This window comes from Galeopterus variegatus, unplaced genomic scaffold (genome assembly GCF_000696425.1).
Source record: "Galeopterus variegatus unplaced genomic scaffold, G_variegatus-3.0.2 Scaffold2620, whole genome shotgun sequence".
NCBI lineage: Eukaryota > Metazoa > Chordata > Mammalia > Dermoptera > Cynocephalidae > Galeopterus > Galeopterus variegatus.
The window spans coordinates 250,147-268,187 of NW_007728731.1; the positions used below are offsets into that span (position 1 = coordinate 250,147).

The window sequence follows — 18,041 nt, forward strand, 5'->3', positions numbered from 1 at the left end:
GAAACTACTTTTCCTCTTCTATGAATTTGCTCTTCAATCTCCCGTCGGTCTAATCTTCTTAAAAATCACTGCCAGGGTTAGTAAATTACATAAGGGCTTTTCAACTTAAATCGCTAAGTACTGAGAAGCCAGAACAGAGATAGACAGAATGTGCGATTTTCAAACTCATCATTTTTGTGGAGTTGTGAGACTTTAAACACATGCAGATAAACATGAAGTCGCTGAAGTGTACACTCATTTCCACACACGTTATCCTGCTGGGCAATCACCGTGAACACATTTAAGTTAATCACTAGGAAACACACACACATGCGTGAGTGGTGTACATACACAGAGTCCCTGCGTCCCACCCCCAGCCCAGCCTGTCCTCTCTCCTACGTACCAGCGGGACACACACACGCCATCGTAAAACACTAAATCCAACTTTTCCTAAGGCATCCATCTTGTAATGAATGCGTACTTCTCTTCACTTGCATTTGTACAGGGCGAGCGAGTGGGAGCTGAAGCCTTATCCAGCTTTTGAATATAGCGTTTTTCTCCTTTTCTTTCTGTTTGCCTCTCTCCCCTGTTGAATGTAGGAAACCGAAACATGACCAAATCGTACAGCGAGAGCGGACTGATAGGCGACCCTCAGCCCCAAGGTCCTCCAAGCTGGACGGACGAGTGTCTCAGTTCTCAGGACGAGGAGCACGAGGCAGACAAGAAGGAGGACGACCTCGAAGCCATGAACGCCGAGGAGGATTCACTGAGGAACGGGGGAGAGGAGGAGGACGAAGACGAGGACCTGGAAGAGGAGGAGGAGGAAGAAGAGGAGGAAGATGATCAGAAGCCCAAGAGACGTGGCCCCAAGAAGAAGAAGATGACCAAGGCGCGCCTGGAGCGTTTTAAACTGAGGCGCATGAAGGCCAACGCCCGGGAGCGGAACCGCATGCACGGGCTGAACGCAGCGCTGGACAACCTGCGCAAGGTGGTGCCCTGCTACTCCAAGACTCAGAAGCTGTCCAAAATCGAGACGCTACGCTTGGCCAAGAACTACATCTGGGCTCTGTCGGAGATCCTGCGCTCAGGCAAAAGCCCCGACCTGGTCTCCTTCGTACAGACGCTCTGCAAGGGCTTATCCCAGCCCACCACCAACCTCGTTGCAGGCTGCCTGCAGCTCAACCCTCGGACTTTTCTGCCTGAGCAGAACCAAGACATGCCCCCACACCTGCCGACGGCCAGCGCTTCCTTCCCTGTGCACCCCTACTCCTACCAGTCGCCGGGGTTGCCCAGCCCGCCGTACGGTACCATGGACAGCTCCCACGTCTTCCACGTCAAGCCGCCGCCGCATGCCTACAGCGCAGCGCTGGAGCCTTTCTTTGAAAGCCCCCTGACTGATTGCACCAGTCCTTCCTTTGATGGACCTCTCAGCCCGCCGCTCAGCATCAATGGCAACTTCTCTTTCAAACACGAACCGTCCGCCGAATTTGAAAAAAATTATGCCTTTACCATGCACTATCCCGCAGCGACCCTGGCAGGGGCCCAAGGCCACGGATCAATCTTCTCGGGCACCACTGCTCCTCGCTGCGAGGTCCCCATAGACAATATTATGTCCTTCGATAGCCATTCACATCATGAGAGAGTCATGAGTGCCCAGCTCAATGCCATCTTTCACGATTAGAGGCACGTCAGTTTCATCATTCCCCGGGAAACGAACCCACTGTGCTTACAGTAACTGTCGTGTTTACAAAAGGCAGCCCTTTGGGTACTACTGCTGCAAAGTGCAAATATTCCAAGCTTCAAGTGATATATGTATTTATTGTCGTTACTGCCTTTGGAAGAAACAGGGGATCAAAGTTCCTGTTCACCTTATGTATTATTTTCTATAGCTCTTCTATTTTAAAAAAATAATACAGTAAAGTAAAAGTAAATGCACCACGAATTTGGTGTAGCTGTCTGTATTCAGATCATATTAATTATCTGATCGGGATAACAAAATCACAAGCAATAATTAGGATCTATGCAATTTTTAAACTAGTAATGGGCCAATTAAAATATATATAAATATATATTTTTCAACCAGCATTTTACTACTTGTTACCTTTCCCATGCTGAATTATTTTGTTGTGATTTTGTACAGAATTTTTAATGACTTTTTATAATGTGGATTTCCTATTTTAAAACCATGCAGCTTCATCAATTTTTATACATATCAGAAAAGTAGAATTATATCTAATTTATACAAAATAATTTAACTAATTTAAACCAGCAGAAAAGTGCTTAGAAAGTTATTGTGTTGCCTTAGCACTTCTTTCCTCTCTAATTGTAAAAAAAGAAAAAAAATGCACAATTTGAGCAATTCATTTCACTTTAAAGTCTTTCCCTCTCCCTAAAATAAAAACCAGATCCATAACTCTCAAAATCTCAAGATGATAAGAAAAATCAAGAGATGCATTTCCTATCAAAACATATCAATTCATTACTTGCACAAGCTTGTATATACATATTATAAATAAATGCCAACATACCCTTCTTTAAATCAAAAGCTGCTTGACTATCACATACAATTTGCACTGTTTCTTTTTAGTCTCTTATTCCTTTGCATTCCACGATTTTACAAAGAATCTGAAGCTTTTAATGTTTCCAGAAAATATAAATGCATGATTTTATATATAGTCACCCAAATGGTGGTTTTTCATATATTCATGTAATAAATCTGAGCCTAAATCTAATCAGATTATTAATGTTGGGATTTATACCTGTTGTAGTCAATTAGTACAGTAGCTTACATAAATTAAAACCATTTAATTCATAATTAGAACAATAGCTATTGCATGTAAAATGCAGTCCAGAATAAGTGCTGTTTGAGATGTGATGCTGGTACCACTGGAATCGACCTGTACTGTAATCTTGTTTGTAATACTGTATATTATGGTGTAATGCACAATTTAGAAAACATTCATCCAGTCGCAATAAAAATAGTATTGAAAATCAAAGCAATGTTGCATTTTTTAAAAGTGATTTTTTTTAAGTATAAATTATTCCTGGGGGGACTAGTTGCTTTATTTGCTGAGTTTAAAAAGAACTAAACACTGTTTATAGAACAAAAGAAAAGAAAGAAAAGTTTACTTTGGCATATTCTCTAGTCTATTTTGCTTAGGGAATCACTGATTCCTTTTAGCTAATGAAAGGAACTATCTCTTTATTTGGAATATGCGGCTTGTGGGGTGAGACAAACGTGGTTTTGTTTGTTTGTCTGTTTGTTTGTAAGTGGCTTCACCTTTAAGCTTTTTATTCTCATTTATTTAAATGATTGTATCACATGTTTTCTTCTGTTTTTTAAAAGGGTGGATTTAGTTAATTATTAACAAGCAAGACATAAATAAGTTCCCTACCCTAATTTATCTACATAATTAAAACATGTTAAAACTTTACCATTTTCTTAATGCTCAGTTACCTGTACATTTTCCTGAACTGAATAATTCTCTCTTCCAAACCAGTACTATCCCAAAGAGAAAAATGTATACTTTTAGAAAACACCAGAAAGTAATTAAAACATGTTAAAACTTTACCATTTTCTTAATGCTCAGTTACCTGTACATTTTCCTGGACTGAATAATTCTCTCTTCCAAACCAGTACTATCCCAAAGAGAAAAATGTATACTTTTAGAAAACACCAGAAAGAAATGATTAAATTAAAGAATCCAAGTAGCATTTTATAATTGTTCTATAAACAACTTATGATGAGCTCAACTGTTTTTACAGAAAGAAGAGTAATGAACTCTTTGTACTTAAGAACACACTATTTGTACTATAATATATTTTAGGAAGGTCTAATTGTTTCCCTTTCCTCTTTGAGGAACTATAACTCACTTTGAAAACTTACAGATGATTCTGTCCATTGTTCAGGCCACTTAAAAAATAAGTTTGGCATTTCTCTTCCTCTGGATGTATTGACTGACAGTCACAATTCCTAGGGAATAACATTTTGGCACTTGTACCCTGGCTCTACTGTGGTGCTCTGATTACTGTCATTAGTAACTCCATTGTTCCTCCTCTGATTTGGATGCCACATTGGACGACTACCCCCCTTCCTAAGCTTGTTCCTTTAATCTCCTTCTCATTGGTGATTTAGGGGTTCCAGAAAGCTGACCTCATTTAGCAACCTGCTCCAGAAAAATGTGAGTAATCTAATGGACAGGAACAATTAGCTATACTAATAACATTGCCAATGGGGCTGTATCAAGCTGTGACAGCAACAGTAAGGAATATTTCAACATCAAAAAAATGTTTGAGTGCAATTTAAAATATATCATTTTAACATGTTTTCCATCAACCTTCATCACATGACAGAAATACTTTTAACTTAGATCCAACTTTATCCAAAATGCAGCAATCTCATTCCAAGTGAATCAGAGTTGTTATTTTGGAATCAAGCTGTTGCTTCCTATATCCCTGATTGTTCTCACTGTTCTTACTTTAAGAGACATAATACTGATATGATATTTGAACAGTGCCAGCCTTCCAGCATAGGAGACCATGAAGTGAACATTCAGATCGGATCTGATCTATTAAGCAGCTGTAATTAAAATCAGACATCTTCATGCAAACTAAAAATTGTTGCAGTAGTGAACAGAAAAAAATAATAAGAGAATGACATTTCAAGAATTCCAGCTTTTAAGACAGCAAGCATGGAAATCTTGACTGGGGACTTTTTTGTAAGGTAGAAATAAAGACTAAAAGTTAAGTTTGATTTTTTTTTCATTTTCCCTATACGACTTCATTGTAAAACATAGGGATTCTTTCAGTCAGTCAAGGAGTAACTCACATGCCACCATCTTTTATTCAAATGCAGGCACAGATGTTCCTTCTGCAGGGGAGGTTTTAATTTATGAAAATGATATTGTTTATGCATGAATGAACTGCATGCACTCTGCATTACACATAGCACTTCCATCTGATCAGAGAAATACCACAGAACCAGTGCCAATGTCAGAAACATATTCTACAAATTTACTCACTTAAATCTTTAATGAATATTTGGAAGTCATTTTCAAACCACAAAAAATCCTTTAAAATTATCTTCTTTTCTTCGATGAATTGCTACCCATATGTAAAAGAGACCATACAGTTTTTACAAATGGCTAATGCTTATATCTAGTTAATAAGGAAAGAAAACTTTTTTTTCTAATTGAGAGGCCAGCAAAAAAAGAAGAAACACTGGCAACTTAGGTTTCTTTGGGAAAAATATTACTTTTGTTGTATTACACTTTTGTAAGTAATATTTAGGATATTGTGTGTTCCTTCATCTTAAGCAATTACTCTTTTTATCAAGTAAGATACTTAGATCTACTTATTTAATGTGAAAATCCTCTAAAGAGTTACTTCCAGAAGAAGTTGGTATTTAAAATTAGCAGACAATTTCATAGTTGGAGATGATATTTGGCTAGATATTTTAACTGGTGCATAATTCCTACTGAACAGTAACACTCTGCATAACAGAATGTTCATTTATATCCCAATTGTGATTATACAGTATGATCTATCTACTTTTAATCCTTAAAAAGACAATTATATATACATTAAAATGGAGGATTATAATCTTATGAATGTTTTACTACTTTTAGGTTTATAATATGTTACAGTAAAATAACATTTGGAACAAATTTTGTGTGTTCTAATTTATTAATCTTAAAAGTACTCCCTATGTTTTCACATTTGAAAGTCTATACATTCTGACAAAATTAATGCATTTTTTGAAAGAAGCTAGTAATTACTAAAGTGATGTATGGATCATTAGCTAACAGTTTGAACCAAGCTATTTTAGTTCTATAATTATACAAGAAATTTAAAGCAAAAATATCTATCAGACAATTAATAAAACTAGGTTTCAAAACATAGGCTGATTTTGTCCTAATGGGAAATGTAAAACAGCAAAACTGTTTCTCTCCATCTATCACCACTTATATCCTGAAAACCTTCTAAATAAAATCTTTAACTTCAGGGTCTGATAAAGAATAAAAGAGCCAAAGCAACATCTTGTGGAACACCAGGACTGAGAACTCTTGTTGTTACCATTGCAAAAAGGCATTCTGGCATCAGATGCACAGTGATTCGTATGGTGGCATAATCATTGGCTCCTGGCCAGGCATTATGTTTCAGAGGACACTATTGTCAAGAACCATTCAACTAGAAATCTGCACTATATGCACTCAAAAGTTGAGATCATCTGTCTTCCTAAGTCAGGGAGAATTCTGTATTGGCAATTGACTCATGGACTCTCTTTACACACTTACACTTGGTTCAGTGGCTCTGATGGAATTAACTGTGTAGCCAAACTAGTGGCATTGACAAGACAAGGCCACAGTCTCTGGGGACTTCTGGTTAAATTGCTAATTTTAAAATGCAGAATATTATGTTAACACTGGAATCAATCTTCAGATGCATTAAATGTGGATTTGCCCATGTAAGTATTTTTCTATTTGCCCAGCTAATTTAGACATAGATGGATAGTGACTACAACCATATTTATAGATCCCCAGATATAGGGCAATCCAAAGGATCCGATTGTGAAATGACATCAACAGACAAGAGAGTAAGTTTAACCTAGCACATATGAGGTAACTTGGTAACTTACTTTGCTGTTAACAAGATTAAAAGCTAACCCTGCTTTAGACTTTCATGCCTAAGAACAGCCAGCCAGAGAGACAGCTTCACGCACTCACTAGGTCAGTGCTAAGTGCTTTTCATTCATTTACACATTTCTTCATCAAAGCAGCCTTGTTCCTTATTTTACGGATGGGAAACTGCAGGAAGTTGGGATATTTAGATATTTTCATTCCTGGCTTCCTTTCTTCATCCTGGTTGTTGTTCCAATGCCACATCCTCAAAGAAGCCTTTTCTGATCTCCATATAAAATAGTAAAGCCATCAACCCCAGCAAATCACTACTATATTGCCCCTCCCTTTTTTCAGAGCATTTATCTGTCCAATGTTATCTTGCATGTTTATTTGCTGAGTTTATTTTTAAGCTATCTACTTCCCCCAGTACAATGTAGGTTTCACAAGAACAAGAACCTTGTCTCTTTTGGTTGTTGCTGGTTTTCTGATGCTTGGAAGACCTAGGAGATTCTCAATAAATACTAACTTTTCAAGGGAATAAAACCACACTAATCTGATGCCAAAACCTGTTGTATTAACCACTATGTTTTAAATCAAGTCAGTTGAGAATGGAGAGGATCACAAGTAACTCTCAGCTTAGTGAATATTATAAACATTAATTCTATAAAAAGAGAACAATTGAAACTAATTTCTTATGATATCATATGACACCAAACTCCCCCCTCCCTTTGAAGATCAGTAATCCTGAGTTATCAGTCATCTTTTCTTTTCACTAATATCAGTTGGTTAAATATGATGTGGAATTGGAATAAATGTACGAAAATACTACAGGCTTGTAGTAAATCACAACATTTACTTTTAAATGTATTAAGAACTCTCTTGAAAGCATAATACCTTTTTCCTTTCTGTTCATCATTCTTTAGCAATTGTTCTTGTTCTACTTTTGGTGTTCTATAAAATTACCCTCTCCTATAATTTTGACTTTAAAATGTTTAGCATATAAACTTAGCACATCAATACTATTTTTTTAGTGTTCTCTCAATGATGTCAGTTAAGAGATCACCATCACTTTCGGTGACGTCAATGAAGGGGTATTACAATGCTTAAGAGAACTGTTAATTCCCTACCACTGGTGTCACTAACAATTGTAGTGTTCGTCTCCTCAGAGCAGGGAATTATAAATTTATAATCCATGGTAGGTTACAGATACGTGGCTAAGTAATGTTCACATCCAAGAATGAAGAGGATAATAAAGTGTTCTAAAAAGAAGATTTGGGATAACATCATTAGTCATTGTTAACAGATAACTAAATAATCTTTATTCTAGCCAGTGACTAAATATCAACAATAATTGAACAATAGTAACAAATGCATTTAAATTTTAACTAAATCTCAGTAGTGATATTTACTATAATATTCCTTTACTAAAAGTTGTTCTTAGTTAATAGAGCCAAGGCTACTTGTTTAGATATTTGAAAATCGCAACATGAGATAAAAAACTATTTTAATGTTTCCTTAACTCTGACTGTATGTATGCTGTACTAGGTTGAATAGTTAGTATTCCCTCCCTTCAGCCCTCTTTCCTCCAAAATTCATGTCCATCCAGAACCTCAGAATGTGACCTTACTTGGAAATGGCATCTTTCCAGATGTAATTAACATGTAAGACATAAATTAAGATGAGATCATTCTGGATTAGGATGGGCCCTAAATCCAATCACAGATGTCCTTATAAGAAGAGGACAGGACATAGAGACACATAGCACAAAGGGAGGATGGCATGTGAAGATGAAGGCAGAGATTGGAGTGATGTGTCTACAAGCCAAGAGAACACAAGGGTTATAGACAACCATCAGAAGCTGGGAGACAGGCATGGAACAGATTCTTCCTCTGAGTCACCAAGAAGAAACCAACCTTGCTGATGTCTCGATTTCAGTCTTCCAGTCTTCAAAACTGCGATATAATAATTCATTTCTGTTGTTTCAAGCTACCTAGTTTGTGATAATTTGTTGTGGCAAGACTTAGGAAACTAATGCATATACTAAAATCTACAATTAACTGATGTTAAATATACATAAATATAGAAGAGTTCATTTCAATTCTTCTGAAAATGTCACCATGAACTTTGGCGGGGGGAGGTTTTATATTCCTTTTTTAAAAAAAATTTTTTTATTTGAAAATTTACTTGTACATATTTATGGGGTACAGTTCTGAAAATGTCACCATGAACTTTGGCGGGGGGAGGTTTTATATTCCTTTTTTAAAAAAAAATTTTTTATTTGAAAATTTACTTGTACATATTTATGGGGTACAGTCTGTTTTTCTAATACAAGCATAGACTGCACAATGATTCACTTAGGGTAGATAGCATAGCTTTGAACCTGTAAGTCCACTACTTCCCGCACCGCGCCCCCTCCCCACACCCTGTACTACTCTCTACTTCTATGAGAATCACTTTTTTTTTCTTTTAAGTTTCCATGTATGAGTGAGATCACGTGGTATTTTTCTTTCTGTGCCTGACTTACTTCAGTTAACATGATGGTATCCAGTTCCATCCATGTTACTGCAAATTATAGGATATCATTTCCTTTTTATAGTATTCCATTGTGTGTATATATCACATTTTTTTAATCCATTCATTCATTGCTGGGCATTTAGGTTGATTCCATCTCTTGGCTATTGTGAATAGAGCTGTGATGAACATGGGAGTGCAGGTGTCTTTTTGATATATTTGATTTCATTTCCTTTGAGTATATACCCAACAGTGGGATAGCTGGGTCATAAGATAGATGTATTTTTATCTCTCTGAGCAGCCTCCATACTGTTTTCCACAATTGCTTTACCAATTTACATTCCAACCAAAAATGTAGGAGGGTTCCCTTTTTTCCACATCCTTACCAGGTCTGATGGTAATTACTTTATATAACTGGGTGCTGTTTTCCACAATTGCTTTACCAATTTACATTCCAACCAAAAATGTAGGAGGGTTCCCTTTTCTCCACATCCTTACCAGGTCTGATGGTAATTACTTTATATAACTGGGTGTTCAGGTGTTGGATGTGTATATATTTAAAATAGTTATATCCTTTTGTTGAATTGATCCCTTTGTCATTATATAATGACCTCTCTTATCTTTTTTTACATTTCTTGGCTTGAAGTCTATTTTATCTGATATAAATTTAGCTACTCCTGCTCTTTTTTGGTTCCTATTTGCATGAAATATCATTTTCTATTCCTTCACTGTCAGATGATATGTGTCTTTATAGATGAAGTGAGTTTCTTATAGGCAGCATAGTGTTTGTTTTTATTTTATAACCCATTAAGCCATTCTGTGTCTTTTAATTGGGGCATTTAATCCATTTACATTTAGAGGAATTATTATTGATATATAGGGATTTGTTAGTGAAATTTTGTTCCTTAATTTTTCTGGTTGTTTTCTTTATCCTTTTTTCCAACGTTACTGTCTTTCTTTGTGACTGAGAGGTTTTCTCTAGCACTGCATTTTGATTTCCCACTATTTATTTTTAGTATGTTTCTTCTAAGTGTTTGTGTTATGGTTACCATGAGGCTTACAAAAAACATGTTGTAACAGATTATTTTAGACCAATAACAACTTAATTTTGATATCTAAGGGGGAAAAATAACCAAAAAACAAAGCCAACTCTACACTTTGGCATCATCCCCCCCCCAACATTTTTTGACAATTTGTTGTTTCAAGTTACATCTTTTTATATGGCTTATCTCTTACATGGAGGTTGTATATGTTCGTGTCTTGTTAGGTTTGTCCTTTTGCCTTCTTACTAAAGATGTAGGTGGTTTATTCACCACTCTTATGACATTAGAGTATTTTGAGGTTGTCTGTGAACTTACTTTACTAATGATTTATATATCTTCAAATGTTTTCTTGCTGCTCCTTAGCACCATCTTCCTTCAGATCAAAGAACTCCCTTTATCATTTCTTACAATGTAGGTCTAGCGTTGATGAATTCCTTTAGCTTTTGTTTGTCTGGGAAAAACTTTATTTCTTCTTCATATTTGAAGGTTAGCTTTGCTGGATACGGTTTTCTTGGCTGACAGTCTTTTTCCTTCAGCACCTTGAATATATCATGCCATTCTCTTATGGCCTATAGGGTTTCTATGGAGAAATCCACTGAGGGAGGTATTGGGACTCTGTTGAATGTTATGTGTGGTTTTTTACTTTTTTTTCCTCTTGTTGCTTTCAGTATTCTTTCTTTGTCTTTGTTTTTGATGATTTGATTATGTTGGGCCATGGGGTGTTTCTCCTTGGATTGACTTTGGTGACTTCTGAGTTTCTTGTACCTGGATGCTATCATTTTTCGCCATACTTGAGAAATTTTCAGCTACTATTTTCCTGTACATGCCTCCCACATCTCTTCCTTTTTCCTCTCCTTCAGGTATGCCAATGATGCAGAGGTTGTTTCCCATGAGGAAATCCCATGTTTACTGTATTTGTTTCATTTTTTCTTATTCTTTTTTGTTTTTGCTCCTCTGATTGCATAATTTCATGTGTTTTATCTTCGAGCTCACTGACTCTATCCTCTGTTTAATTAAGTCTGCTGTTGGAGCTTTCTATTGAGTTTTACAGTTCAGATAATATGTTCTTTATTTTTAGAATTTCTATTTGATTTCTTTTAACTGATTCAATTCCTTTGTCAAGTTTCTAATTCTGCTCCTGGACTGTTTTCCAGATATCATTTAATATTCTATCTGTGTTTTCTTGTGACTCCCGGAGAGTCCATAAGAGGGCCATTCTGAATTTTCTGTCAGATATTTCATAAATCCAGTGTTCCTCTGGGTCTATTGTTGGTGCTTTGTTTGTTTCCTTTATTGGTGTCATATATCTCTATTCTTTCTTGATCTTTGTGTCCTTATGTTGATGTCTGGGTATTTGAGGAGACTTCTACCTCTTCTAGATTTATAGGTGCTCTGTTCTTTTTCTTTGTGTCCTTATGTTGATGTCTGGGTATTTGAGGAGACTTCTACCTCTTCTAGATTTATGGGTGCTCTGTTTTTTTTTTTTTTTTTTTTGCCCATAATCAAAACATTGAAAAACTGACATCAAAATAGGAGATCACTGTTGTATACCATAGAAAATAAAACATAATTACATTATCTTGGCAGAGTAACTAGAGTTACTAAACTTATTATAAGGCTTTCTGTGAAATAACACAAATTCAGGAATTTGTGTGGATTATTAGTGTTGCTTTCTTCTAAATGAACACCCTTCTGTGAGTCTGGCCTTTCTTCCTATAGGCTGGCATAACACTGTTGAACAACCTACACAAAGAACCACTGTCTGATCATGGCTGAAAACCGTGTTAATCTTATAGCAACCTGGACATTTCACATCCATAAAATAAGAATTTGGATTATGAACCAGCTGTTTCTTTTTATGTTTTTCCTTTTCCTCTTCCAAGGATGGATGTAGTAAATCTCTATCCAAAGGCATGTTGATCTTCTCACAAGCCCAGTCCATCCGGATCTCTCCTATAGGTGTTCTTTGTTAATATTAGACCTTTATTGGTTAATATCAGAGTTTTGTCTCTGGTCTGTGATCTTGGTTAATTGCAAAGTTGGGTGAACTTCCTGTGGGGACCAGTACTTGAGCTCTGTGGTCGCACTAAATCGCCGCCTTGCTGCTGATTCTCTGGGGAAGGATTTTTGTGTGGACCAGATTTTAATTGTTGGCCTTTTTTCACTTCTGTGTCTTGTGAGGTCAGATATACCTGTTCTGTGTGAAAATTCTGTCTGGGGCTGAGTCTTTCCAGCAAACTGTGCCTTCTGCAGTTTTATCACTCTGATCAGTCTCTACTGAGTGGGCTTTTGTTGATTGGAAGGCAGATCAGCTGCCCACTCTACATCCCAATGTTCTTCCATTGGGTCAGCCTCTTTCCTGCACCCTAAATGCTTCCTGTGGGGTGGGCTATGCGTGGGTCCCTTGTGATGACTCACCAGCCTCTGTGTAGTTCCTTTCTTTTGTTGGCTGTGGCCCTCTTTCCTATTTGGGCCCACGGAAAACCCCATCAGTGGTCTCACTGGCCTGGGAGCTGGTAGGTTCTGCTCCAAGGTTGTTGACTCCCCTACATACTCCAGGCAACTTCACACAAAGGGCTCAGCTGAGGCTTTTGCTGGCTCCTGCTTCATGTGCTGCACCTTCTTCCTGCCTCTCACAGGGCCAGCCTTGAAGCAGCAGGGACTTAAAATGGTCAGAGAGGTTTCTTCTTCCTCTTGCTGCAGCTTCTCCCACCTTCACAAACTCCACAGATCTCTCTTCCTCTTCACCCAAGCTCCAGCGTCCCAGATTGTCAGTCTTTGCTTTTTAATAGCTGTAAATTAGTTGATTGTGGGAGAGAGTGATGCTGGGGACCATTTATTCTGCCACTGACTGTGAACTTTTAATGACAACATGAAACTACTAGAATATTTCAGTTAACACCAGGTTTGGTATTTGAACAAGCTGACAAATAATAGCTCTTTAATAAGCATTTGAATTAATATCTAAATTGTATTGTTTTCTATTTATGTGCATGAACTTAAACTGACATCTAGATTTAGTGAAGTGTGAATGGGCCCACCCAATAAACTAAGGGTTATTTTTTTAAAAAGCCTTATCCTTGAATTCACAAAAGTATAAAATATCAACTATTATTTATTCTTCACATGAAAAATGTCACATTTATTTCATTTGTGGGGCAGCATGTAAACTAATAAATAGACTCTCTGAAAAAACAAATGATTTCTCAAACACTCATTTAACAGAATTTTATAACATGTAAAGTTACATAATTTTTTTTTGTAATGATCGTGATTTAAATGAATAAGTGCTATGACTTCTAAAAGTTCTATCTCTATGTTCAGGTTATATATTGCCTTGAGCCAGTACTCTCTTTGTGAGCTTAAAACCCAGAAGCTAAGACTCCAGCCTTAGTTACCTAGGTCTATATATCTGATTATTTGACTGTTTTTATTGTTCTATATACAAGTTGGTGTTTATTTCCTCTGAAGGTATGTAACTAATCAGAAGTTTTGTATTGAGATCTGGGATTCTGCCTTGTTTTTAATCTTTATTTTTGGATAGTTGGTACTTTTGTCTCTTACGCTGGCTTTCTTTTTAGTTTCCTACCTACCCTTGCTCATGTGGACCTGAGTAAGAAATAAACCTTTATTGTCTTAAGCCACTGAAAAATTTTAAAAACCACATTATAACTATGCCTCTGCCAACTGATAAAAGTGTTAACTTATTAAGATGAAACGTTATGCAAGAAGACTTTATTGGCACTTCTGGGAAAGAGAAACTTCCATTTTTATGGGGAAGATATTGACAGAGACATGTGCTCTTCTTCTGACAAATGCAGTATGTATGTGGATTTGATCTGGAGTGTGTCAGCCATTTGGCTACTTGGAGGAGAAAGTGTGAGTGGGGTACAGGGATATTCATGGAGCAGAGGATGATGCTTACAGTACAGAAGGGAGAGTGAAGTAAGGGAAAACAACCGTTTATCGCATTATATTATTTGAGCTGCTGGATCAAGTTTCTCTATTATTAACCCCTACCTCTCCAATTAGATTTTTTTTTAAAGCCAGTTTGAGTTGAGTTTTCTGCCACACACAAGGAGAACTGTCTGATATAACAGAGGCTTTGATTTTGCTGTTGCTTCGTCATTTTTATACATTAAGATGGAGAAAACCCTGGATGTAGAGAAGATAAGATTAAGTAATATGTGGGTATGATTGACTAAGGAAGGTGTTGGGTAATGTGGAGGGCAGAAGATCTAGAACACAAGCAAACAATCACATTGGACAGGAGGGATACTTCTTTCCAAACACAGGAGTCAGGGTATGGAAAGAGAATTTTAGGAGTAATGGTAAAATAGTGGGAGTTTACTCTTACCAAATTCTTTTATGTGATGGTGGAAGCATGTTAACTCTCTAAGTGAGATGGATTTGGAGGAGAACACTGAATGTTTAGAATAGCTTCTCTGGGGATAAAGAGAGGAAACTCCATCAAGACTAATCACTACTAGCACAGCAGAGCTTATGGCCAAGCAAAGTTCAGAGACTGTGAAAGAAAAAGAAGATTGGGCACTGTTAGTTGCCTCAACAATAGTCATCCCAACTATCTACTACCAATGGAAGAAGCATGGAAAGGTGTCAATCTCTCTGGAAGTTCGAGCACAGGCATATTGCCCAATCCTAGTCAATGGGAACTAAGAGGAAATCTGGTGGAAAAATTGCCATTGTGCCTTCTATTCTTGATTTTGGACATTTCTGGGCAGAGAGTATTATGCTTAGCATCTCTGCAGCCATCTGGGAGCCACTGGTGGAATTCTTGTTGCTACTTGGGAATAGTGAAGTAGAAAGTTACAAAGTCCTGGATTTCTTAATTATGTTATATGAAATGAGCTGACCCAGGAATGGTCTGACTTTGGACCTCTTTTGATGTGACAAATAAAATCTTATTCTAAAACCACTATTAGTTATGTAGGTTGTTGACATAGACACTGAAGTGCCCCCAGATGGTGGCAGGTAATGAAGTAAAAGTCAAAGACAGCAAGTCCACTACCCAACTCTTTGATGCCCGTGTGTAAGAAGCCTGAAAGCAGCGAGCAGTTCTCATCAGTGAGAAGAGCTGTTGCCTCCTCTGTATAAGGCCTTTTTCACAGCTATAATAAAAATGGTATATATGTATAGTGTCGAAAATGAGGATAGATGTTCAATTTAAACTGCTTATTTCACTTGTGTACCTGGTGAAATACCTAATTTAAGATTCTGCAATACAGAATTGCTAGCTGTTAACTGTGAGAATGTTTCAAGCTCTCCATTTGAGGAAATACATTTCAATTATTTTGCTCCAAATTTATGCCTTTCTAAATCTACCTAAAAAGGGGGCTTTAAAAAACTTGAGGGAAGGTAAAGAGGGCCTTCTTTCTTGTTTTACTTCTTGTTACTGCTTACTGAGATGCTAGATCTTGTTACTGCTTACTGAGATCCCATTGGGTGAGATGTGTCCTACAATACAGCTGAGCAATTCATCTTAAACAAAGTTTCGATCTGAGTACAAAAAACTGGCACATGCCGAAAATTTGATATTCCGACTTGGTGGGTTTCTAGGATTTGTCCTACTTTCTTTTCCTGTAATTGTTGTAGGGACATATGGCCCTCTACCTTTTAGGCAGCAGGAGCCAGAGGAGCAGGAACATTCTGACAAAAACTCCACTCAGCATGAGAGGGAAGCAGTCCCCTTGACACATTGACAATGTGCCCATTTAGCACCAGAGATGACTAAGAGTTGGACACAACTAAAACTCACTTCACTCAAAATATATGTTGACATGGAAAAAATAAATATTGTCAGCTGTCATGAATCTTTCTTTTATTCTCACGAGACATAACATATCCAATAATATCAGAAATTAATATAAAAATTCAATTTAAAAAGTTAATTTACTCATTCATGTATTCAACACATGTATTGAGTATCTATTATGTTAAAAGCACTGTTTTAGGGACAAGAGATAGAGCCATAAATAAGCAGACTAGGTCACTGTTCTCATTGAGGTGCCAATCTTCTGGAAGAGGGGAGATAGAAATAAGTAAACAAATAGATTAGCTGCATCCTTTTACATAGCGGAAAGTACAACAAAGAATATAACATTGAGTGTTAGGTAGTGGGAATTCAAGTGAACAAGATAAATTCCCTGCCATCGAGGAGTTTATATTCTATTCTAACAATAACACCACCACTACCACTAATTAACATTTATTGAGTGTTTCTTATATTTCAGTACTAAGTGCATTCACTCACTCAATGGGGAAGCCAGACAATAAACAAAGAATTAAATATATAATAAGAAGTAATGATAAGTGCTGCGAAGAAAAATAAAGCAGGGTATGGTAGAGATTAATGGAAGCCTGAAGATGTCCATAATCCCCAGAACCTGAGTATGTTACCTTACATAGCAAAAGGGGCTTTGTAAATATAACTAAGTTAAGGATTACCAGGCAGGCCCAATGTAATCACAAGAGTTCTTATAAAACGGAGGGGAAAAGGTCAAAGTCAGAGAAACAGAGGTGTAAGAATAAAAGCAGAGAAAAGAAAGATGCTATGCTGCTGGCTTTGAAGATTGAAGAAGGGGCCACAAGCCAAGAGATATAGGTGACCTCTAGAAGCGGGAAAAGGCAAGGAAATTAATTCTCCCCTAGAGCCTTCAGAAGGCATGAAGGCCTGCTGGCACATTGACTTCAGTGTAGTGAAACTGATTTTGAATTTCTGACCTCCAGGAATGTAAGATAATACATTTCACTAAGTTTGTGGTAATTAGTTACAGTAGCATAGGAAATTAATACACAGGGCTACAGGATGGTGAACTGTGGAAGGTGCTTGGGATGGCCTCTTTGAGGAAGTGACCTTTAAGCAGAAAGGTGAGCAAAATGGAGGAGTGAGCCATCTGGTTGGCTGGAGGGGAAATCATTCCAGCCACAGGAAACAGCAAGGGCAAATGCTCTGAGTAGGGACTATTCTCAGCGTGTTTGAGGACTAGAAAGAAGGCTTATGTGAGTGAACAAGGGAAAAAGTGTTAGGAGGAGGTCTTGCAGAGGTAGCCAGGGGCCAGATTATGTAGGGCCTTGTAGCCTTGCTAAGCATTTTGATTTTATTCAAGAGTGATGAGAAGTCACTGGAAGGTTGTAAGCAGTGAATGATATGCTCTTTTACTTTTCAAAGGAGCAGTGTAACTGCTAAGTGGAAAATATGCTCTGGGCTGGAGGTGCCAGTACAGGGGAAGAGGAAAGAAAGGGGGTTGAAGTTGTTCCAGCTGAGAGGGGCAGAGGTGCTGACTAGGAAGAGAGCAGGCTGAAAGGAGTATATTTTACAGATGTAATGAATAGGGTTTGCTGGTAGATTGGGTGTGAGTATGAGACAAAGAAGGAGACAGGATGATATGAAGGATTTTGGTGACACTAGTATTTGCTGATTTGGAACATTCTGGGAGGAACAGGTTTGTGATGGAAAATCATGAGTTTGTTTTAGATATGTTTCCAGTGCCTATTGGACAGCTAAGTAGAGAAGTCAGGTAGGCAGTTGGACCTAATATCTGAAGTTCAGGAGAGTGATTGGGGCTGGTAACATCATTTGTGGCGTCCTGGATAGTATGTAAAGTGTGGGACCGATGTGTGTGTGGATAGATCCTAAAAACAGAGCTCTGGAAGGTAAAGAATGGAACATGACCATTATTACTTCCATCCCCAAGACAATTCAAAGCCAATGTTTTTGACTGCCTGGCCTTATTGAAGCTTGAAAAACAGCAATATGCCCCTTTGCAAAGGTCCTAAGTAGCCATTGCTTTGGCCTATTAGCCCTGGCTCTCAGTGAGCTATTAAAATGCCAATGAGCTCTAATTGTTTTGACTGCCGGACAGCTGTG

At 37.5% G+C, this 18,041-nt stretch overlaps 1 protein-coding gene and 1 pseudogene across 2 annotated transcripts; one reads left to right on the forward strand and one right to left on the reverse strand.

Moving 5' to 3' along the window:
* Nucleotides 1-582: 582 nt before the first annotated feature.
* On the forward strand, nt 583-2,975 carry NEUROD1 (neuronal differentiation 1). Its single transcript, XM_008582470.1, has one exon. It carries the CDS (start codon nt 590-592, stop codon nt 1,658-1,660), a length of 1,071 nt encoding a protein of 356 aa, XP_008580692.1. The 5' UTR covers nt 583-589; the 3' UTR covers nt 1,661-2,975.
* An 8,675-nt stretch (nt 2,976-11,650) lies between these two features.
* On the reverse strand, nt 11,651-12,100 carry LOC103598473 (annotated as a pseudogene). The gene has a single exon (XR_551205.1). The product of XR_551205.1 is annotated as a 40S ribosomal protein S27-like pseudogene (transcript).
* Between the last annotated feature and the right edge of the window lie 5,941 nt (nt 12,101-18,041).

Excerpts from the sequence above, each read along its gene's own strand:
- NEUROD1 (XM_008582470.1), top strand. The coding sequence starts at position 590 with ATGACCAAATCGTACAGCGAGAGCGGACTGATAGGCGACCCTCAGCCC.